Source organism: the organism of the source record quoted next, unplaced genomic scaffold (genome assembly GCF_019419815.1).
Source record: "Pyrus x bretschneideri cultivar Hongxiangsu unplaced genomic scaffold, Pyrus_bretschneideri_v1 Contig6, whole genome shotgun sequence".
NCBI lineage: Eukaryota > Viridiplantae > Streptophyta > Magnoliopsida > Rosales > Rosaceae > Pyrus > Pyrus x bretschneideri.
In genome coordinates this window covers 1,682,055-1,690,523 of record NW_025999798.1, presented here as the reverse complement: position 1 = coordinate 1,690,523, position 8,469 = coordinate 1,682,055, and the positions used below count along the sequence as shown (strand labels likewise).

General features: G+C 37.5%; 2 protein-coding genes across 2 annotated transcripts; both read right to left on the bottom strand.

The window, feature by feature from the left end:
• Window positions 1–3,676: 3,676 nt before the first annotated feature.
• On the bottom strand, window positions 3,677–6,236 carry LOC103947209 (protein UXT homolog). The gene is made up of 6 exons (XM_048571538.1): window positions 5,849–6,236; window positions 5,637–5,666; window positions 5,384–5,485; window positions 4,765–4,872; window positions 4,485–4,539; window positions 3,677–4,187 (listed from the first exon to the last, which is right to left on the bottom strand). The coding sequence occupies exons 1-6, from the start codon at window positions 5,938–5,940 to the stop codon at window positions 4,116–4,118; spliced, it is 459 nt and encodes a 152-aa protein (XP_048427495.1). The 5' UTR covers window positions 5,941–6,236; the 3' UTR covers window positions 3,677–4,115.
• A 292-nt stretch (window positions 6,237–6,528) lies between these two features.
• On the bottom strand, window positions 6,529–8,469 carry LOC103947210. The gene has a single exon (XM_009358071.3). The coding sequence runs from the start codon at window positions 8,045–8,047 to the stop codon at window positions 6,980–6,982; it is 1,068 nt and encodes a 355-aa protein (XP_009356346.2). The 5' UTR covers window positions 8,048–8,469; the 3' UTR covers window positions 6,529–6,979.

Below are 8,469 nucleotides of genomic sequence, written 5' to 3'. Positions count from 1 at the left end.
ATACATGAAGATTGTATAGCTCGGAATTTTTTATTGTTGGATCTTTAGTTGCGTGTCAAGTTGTATTACAGGTGCTCAATCACGTCATAAAGTCTTACAAGAACTTGACACTCTTGTTAAGTGTATGACCCCACACTATCTCAATCTTACGCCAAAACAAACTTAATAATTCAGTTCTATACAAACTTAAATTTCTCCATGCATTTATCTAGAGATGTACGATAAATAGAGTGTGCTAAACTCAATCAACCATGCGCAAACGGTTCTTTGGTTGTAACAAAATGAAAGCAAAGCTCCATGTGTTGTACAATAATGGTAGAATTTATGTCTAACTGGACAAGAAAATTTTGACATCTGTGTGATGTGATTTGTCCACAGCTCCATACATGTAGCCTTTGGATACTACACTACGCTATTACCATGTAGGGGTGACTAGGATTTCTGTTTTCGGTCCTAGGCAAGCTTTTAGATCATCTCCAATGGATGCTGTAAAACCAATGTGCATCCTCTCTGGATTCTCTTTGTGAAAATTTTACATATTCTCACATTCTAACTGTTTATTGTACATCATGCGACCGATTTTCGTTAGGTACTATTCGTGTTTAAGTATAAATAAAAAATTTAAAATAATTTATAACCGCACGATATATGATAAATAGTTAGGATGTGAGAATTATTAGAATTCCCACAATTTGGATTCATATGGGATTCAAATCCCTGTAAAACAACTCTATTTTAAAAGGATCAAAGTAAAAAATATATCCAGATGCTGTAAAAGAGTTTCTATTATACAAATGAATAGTCACTCTTTAAATTTAGAGTGCAATTGTTGAAGAAATTTTTTATTGTGTTGCGAACACAGCACGGTACATCGAGTGTCATAATATAAGTGATTAGAAATTCTTTTTCAAGTATCTAACTAATTGAACAATGACACTTAGTGTACCAAACAATATTCCTAACACATTGAAAAATTTCTCCAATTTTTCTTGTCCTCAATATTAAAATGATGATAAAATTCAAGGTAGACCCGGAGCAAGAAGAAAAGGAAGAGAAAGAATGTTTTATAAAATGAGTGAGTTGAATTTGAATTACTAATAATAAAATATTCAAAGTATTACAACCTCAACCCAACCTATCACGTAACAAGCATTTATTGGATGAGCGGTATATTGTTTGAACGTATTTATTCAACAAATGACACTACTGAAACTATATTAGATGCATATTGTCTGCCCTCCTGTTTGGGTGCCATTCCCATCCCCTCCTATTTTGTGCGGTCACGGTTAAACCACGTCAATAGAAATATAAAATGTTGACGTGATTTAATCGTAACCGCACAAATAGAAAATGATGGAAAGGACATCCAAACAGGAGGACCGACAATCTGCCTCCAACTATATTTTAAGGAATCAGTGAAAGCTCAAATGTAATCAAAATATAAAAATCAATGCATTTATAAAAGATATTTTGGAGGTAGATTGTCTGCTCTTCTATTTCCATACTCTTTTCATGTCCTCTTGTGATATGTGATCACGGTTAAGTCACGTTAATATTTTATATTAATTTTTTTATATAAATAATAAAACAAAAAGTAATAGGAATATAAAATGTTGACATGACTTAACCGTAATCATACAAACAATACAAGCAATAAGGCATAGAGAGAGTATAAAAATGAGAGGATGGACAATCCACCTCTAGATATTTTAGGTATAACGTGATCGGGCACCCTTATCGAAGTTTTATCCAATCACAAAAAACAAATGAGTAATGATAACTGATGGATCCATCAAGAAATCCAGTGTCATTTTGCTGTCACTTCAAAGCAACAATTGATCACAGTTTTCCACGGGCAAGTAAATATTTGGTACAGTAAAATTACGGTATTATCCATCAAATCAATTTCGTTCGAGGTGACCAAAGGGGGCATCCGAAGACGAAAATGATCAGGCGGCATCTCAGAGCCAGCTCGAATCTCTGACCTTTAACCTGCAACCATGTCTCTTTTTCATTTTCTTTGATGCGTTTCAAAAACCAATATTTTTAGCATTTTGGCATGCACATTCTTTTGTGTTAAGCCCAAGAACCCTTTGGACTGCAAAGTTGGTGAGTATACTTCCGGAGGTGGAATTCTTGGATACAGGCTGCCTCGTTGATCAGCCCCACACAATGGGTGACCGTGTGAGTGCCACACCCATTGAATTGAGGCCATATTCAACCGAATGATCCAAAGGATCAGAAAATCGAAAATAATCTGAAAACCGTCTCTAATCGAGGGTTAGGCCAGAGGGCTCGTGGAATCTGAAAGGGCCAAAGGGCTGGAGGGCTGGCTGCAGCCAACCAACCAGCCCGAGCTAGCCAGAAAAAATGGAAATCCTATCGGTTAAAACCGACATGAATGATTTGAATTTTTTTTTTTACAGTTTTATTATTATTTTTTATTTACGAAAATTTTCTTATAACTTCTATTTTTCATTTTTTTTTTAATTCTATTTTTTTCTATAACTTTTATTTTACAAAATTTGTAGTTTTTAACAACATTTAAGAAATTATTAAAAACATTTCTAGTTTTTCATATTTGTTAAAAAAAAACATTTAATAACATGAAACTTAAACAACATTTAAGTTGTAGTTTTTAAATAATAAATTATGTTTGGCCCTATGGCCCTCGGTTGGAGACGGTTTTTTGTGATAAGGCTAAAACGAGCCCTCTGGCCCTTTGGTCCTCGGTTGGATACGGAGGCAAATATGACCCTGTACTGTTTATTAAAATATTAATATCTTCGAGGACCAAAGGACTAAAACGAACCCTCTGGTCAGCCATCAGTTGGAGATGGCCTGAGAGGATGCCACAGCCCCTACCCAAGAATCTCTCCTTCGGGTGAGTGTATATTTTTGGTCTTTGGGGACAGGGTTGGGTTAAAGAGTGAACATGAGAAAATGGACACATTTCCAGTGCACCATGTACAACTGAGTTTGCTAGTGAATTCAGGCTCAAGAAACTACGGAAGGTTAAATGCTCTCATTTTACCATAACATCATGTTATTTTACATACCTGATGGCCAAGCACAATTTTGCAAGTTCTGAATCGACAACAAGAGTTGTAATATAGCCCATTTTAGGAAAACTACCATATGCATCCCCAGTGAGGGGCTTTATATGGGATTAGAAAAATGATGAATATGACCCATTTTAGAGCTCCGGAAAAGCTTTGGGGCTTTATAAAAGAATTTCTCGGCTATATCTTTCAGGCTCTATATGGAGCTATATATATTTATTTATATAGTAATTTAATTAAGCAATTTTTTTTTTTTCCAATTGATTTTTGGACGTGCTATCTTAAATTTTTTTTATGAACCCTTCAACCTAAAAAGTTCAAATTGTGACAAAGTTAGATTTCATCACTTATGAATCGTTCGTTGGATTAAATTCTCTTATCTCAAACTCATCCGTTGAAAGAAACAAACCTCCACTTCGCCCTCTGAACTAATTTGATTTTCACATATAACACAACAATTTACCTAGCACCAATTGGTAAATTAGGATACAATTTCGAAAAAAAAAATTATTTGAAAATTTCAGCCATCAATGCCCATGAATATTAAATCAATTTGAAATTTTAATTCTTATGGAATTTAAAACAATCATTAATTAGCCAAATTGCAAGAAAAGTAAGTAACTAAAAAGAATTGAAATAATAATAATAGGAGAATATAAGTGTATTCACAAGTGGAGGGAGATTGATAGAATTTTGTTCACATGGGTTGCTACTTTTTTTGTGGGACCCACTATTTTTTGGGGCTAGATGTAGCCCGATTTTATGCTACCCAAGAAAGGAAGTTGCTAGCCCCAGTGATGGATCTAGCCCTATTTTCCAGCTCATTGGGATTGAAATTTCTCGCTAAGGCTGGAAATGTAGTAACCTCGTGGAGAATAGAGCCTTCGTTGGGGATGCTCTAACGAGATCAAAGAGGATACATGCTTTTAATTTTTAGAAAATGAAACAGCAGTGAAGCATGCCAACACTCAATCAAAAATTTAAAGTTGTAGTCGTAGACACGTCTGATTTACTTGGAAGTCATGAGACGGCAAGTTTACTAAGTTGTCGATGTCAAAAAATGCGCTCTGAGGCAGTTTTTGCTTCTGCTGGAAGCTGGAGCAATTCTCGAATCCCTTCGCAGACCTGCAAGCAATTCATAGTAAGATCGTTGTAGGCAAACACTTCCAGTACCATGCCAAATTCTGTACGCATGCTTTGATCACAATTTCATATTGCCTTTTACGACTGTTCTGTCTTATACTTTCTATTTTGGACGCAAATACTATCTGAATTATAGGAACACATACTTATAAAAAACACAAAAATATCCCATCCAAATGAGATAAACGGGAGACCATCAAACAATTTCGAGTTCTGCAACCCATGTCCAAGGAAAAATGTAACTAATCAAGTAGAAAGCATTGCTGCAAGTGAACATACCAGCTTTATCTGGGCTTTAATTGATGCAATAAGGTTAGTACACTCTTCAACTTGCCTACAGAGATTGATCAGACGCATTAATTTGACAGTACTTAATCAAAGAAGACGGAATATATTAAAACAGGGAATAGGGGTTTTTCAACGAATCTAGTAGGATACATTTCACTAATATCTACTAGATTTCGACAAATTTTATTTTGTTTCTGTCCTGTAATCCAATCTGCCATGATAAAACCATCGAAGAAAACCAACATGGAACAATTACAACAAAAGCTCGTACCTGGCTAACTTTTCTTCTCTTTGAGATATGTAATTTAAAGCTTCAGACCAGGTGAACTCCACATGAAATCCTAGTCCAATATCTACAAATATGCGTTGTGTATCTGGCCTGTGAACATGCAGACAGAGAGAAGGTGAATCTGCCCCATCCCACAGCAATAATAAGGAACAGGTAAAAACTAAAAATCCATCGATATCAAAGATGGAAACAAAACCAAGAATGATAATAGTTTCAACAATAGTAAACAAAACATACGAACATATATAATGCTTTTGATGAAGATTCCAATGTGTGGTCGTGGATCGTGGTAACTACCAATTTAGCCTAATATACCTATGATTACGAACAACGTAGTGATTCTAGTGAATATAAACTTACACACAAATGGAATTGGTTACAAAGTTTTAATCAAAATCAGATCCCAAGAGACACTAAGAAGTCAATAAAGAGGCACCAAAATGTGGTTTACATACATACGGCTCATTTAGGGTTAGTAATAGTATATCTCCAACTCAATTTTTCATGGAAAGTTTGCAACCGATTCTATTTATGCGTATCTCCCGTACCATATAAAGCACAATTAGAGAAAGTTGAACGATACAGATATGCTAACACTTACACGTCAGCTTGCATATAAACTTCAGAGCCAAGATTAACCAAAGTCCTAAGACTGGTCACACTATTTTTCTCCAAATTCTCAATGTTCTTCCGCAAATCCGAGCTTTCATTTAAACAAAAGTCAAGAAAACACCTTCAAAAACCGAAAAACACCAAATGGAATTGCATATTCCGAATGTCGAGTTTCCAAAAAAAATCACATTTGGGTAAAATTTAATTAATCAAAACGAAAGAGGGAAAACCGAAAAGGATACAAAACTTTTTGTTGCTCGAACACCTTGTCCCTGCAAAGCAAGAATCACACCCCCAAAAAATATACAATTAAATTTGATAAGCAAATAGGAAACCCTAATTAAAGTTGAAAAGCAATTAAATTTGATGCAACTGGAGCTTGGTAATGTACGCAAGAAAACCCTAGAAAAGGGGTTCCAGTACAGTAGTGGGGAGAGGGCGTACGAAACGGTACCGTTGAGCAATGGCGCGGACGAGGTCTGGTTTGAGGCGTTGGTCGACGAACTCCTCGAATTTCTGAATTTTGTTTTGGCGGGAGATGTCCATGAGCGCTAGACTGGACTGGATTTGCAGAGCTCGCTTGCTTCTCTGCACACAGAAAGTCGGTCTCTGGAGGTAAACGACGATGCAGCTGGAGGGATGACAGGCTTTGATCCAACGACGTCGTATAAGGCGTCCCCGATTTGGGTCTCGGACCAATTTGGATGGACAGCATTATATTTACTGGCTTATCGGGGTACAGGCCCAAGCCCAAAACGTCTTCATTGACACGAAGCGGAAAAGAAAAGTAAAAAAAAATATGTGAACCTTTTCTCCTTATCCATGATCCCGGCTCGTGTTCTGAGTACACAAAGGGAGAATCCCTTTTTCCTAATCCATCAAATCAAGAGATTTTTACCGTTGAAATTTAATCAAACGGCTACAAACAGAAGCTCACTTTAAAAGTTATAATAACTTCAGCCATTGAATCCATTTTCAACGGCACGGATTCCCTGATTTGGTGGATTAGGAGGAAGAGATTCTCTCCCGATCCCTTCCCAAAAATGGGAAGTTGGCTTCTCGGAAACACAGTATTTTTGTTTCCTTGATTATTTTTTTTTGTTAAAAACTAAAGTGTGCGTGAAAGAAAATGGATAAGTTGAGATTTTCTCCGTATTACCATTTGATTTTATGGTGTAAATTTGGATAAGCTTAAAGTAACTTACCTGTATGAATTACACTAACACTAATTTGGCATAATGTATCGGAAAACAAAAATAAATATGAATTGAACTACGGATAATTTATTCTTGAAGAAAATAACACTTCCCATCACTTCCTTTGTGGCCTTGAGAATTCTTTTCCTCATTCTTCATTCTCCTAGCTCCCTCAACTAGTCAATTTTTGCAATCAAATGAAGTAAATACTAACCAGCTGAAGGCACTTGAGGTTACATCCGGCCGTGAACCCTTGCTCGGAAGGTCTACCAATGCACAAGTTTGCGGCATTTAACAGCCGGTGACCACAAATGGCAACGAAATCCTAAGTTTTCATGCAGCAGCTCCCATCTTCAAAATAATTGTATCAAAAAGTTATGTTGATGGTGTCATTGAATGCCAACTGATTCAGTAGAAAAGGTTATTGTTTCCAAAATCGAATGAGATTCACCATCCAAAGATGTTTCCATCTTCAAAGATCTGCAACTGAAGTAGAAAACTGCACTGTTCATGGAGTCGATAAGCACCACAAACGAATACATGATCACCAAAAGAGGCCCTTCCCAAATGCGTGAAGACCCGTCTCCGTAGCTCAAAGTCTTCACCCTATGCTCAAACAATCCCTCAACAAACGCCATTCCAATACTCGATCCAAGAAATATCAGAAGCCCCACCTGAGTTTGTCCCTTGATCAAAACCCCAGACTGAACCAATGCCTCTGGTCCAGAGACATCCTCCAACACAGAGATCACAATAGCAATGTTGCAAATAATAATGGCATTGGCAAAAACGACCGAGAAGGGGAGCCCAACCACCATTGCAGCATACACAATATAATTCGGTGACAATCCCACTATCGAACATGCATTGCACACAGCAAGAAGAAGGACCAAAAACAAGACGACGCTACCAGCAACCACCATACACATCCATATATAAGTTGAAACAACCCGCCTCCATATCTTGCACATAACAAAGTAAAACTGGGATGCATCAAACTTCTTCAGGGAGTAACTACAATACACGGAGTAAACCACCGCGGCCTTCGACAACAATGACAATGTGATGTACAAGGGAAAGCACATTGTACACGAGATAGCCATCTCAGCAAACTTCTGGCAAGAGTGACTGATAAAATCCCTCAAAGGGAGCCCACTGGACTTTGCAATTAACAGCATCCTAATGGTTAGTCTCTTTACAAGTGACTGATCAACTAGCAAATTCGACAAAAGCACAGCGGAAATTGGGCAGATTAGCAACATGGCAATCGCCAAAAACCCCCACGAATTGTACCGGAGAATTCTAACAGTTTCCCTCAAAATCTCCAGAGCACTCATCGAATGAAATCTATGATCGTTACCAGAGAGATCTAACTCAAATCTACGCAAATGGGGTTCTTCGGATCCCTCTTTTTTCGAGTGATCCAATCTCATTCTTGGTGAACTTTCAGCTTCCATTTTTTTTTCCTCCAAATCAATCACTCACAACACCAATTCAACAGAATTACAATACATATAATATGTATATATATATGATGGCAATTAAAGATCAAACAGAGCTAGATTCAACTCAAAACGCAAAACCCAGAAGCCAGATTCGCACGAAAAGCTTTACCGGCACTACAGATCTCAGGAGTCACGGAATACAGACGGGACATACCATGAAAGCTGGGAGGTCGCATTGGGGGTGGTGATGGAGAGGCGTTTCGCGGAGGTTCTCCGGCGAGTCTGGCGGAGGAGGAAGGCGTTGAGAAGGAAGGAGCTCTGACTCTCATGGAGGATTTGATTGAGAATCGTGCATGGCGTGTGGAATTTGGGCGTGAAGGAGAATTAAAGAAATGAATGAAGGAAATGCGAGTGTGCGCGTCGGTGAGTTTAAC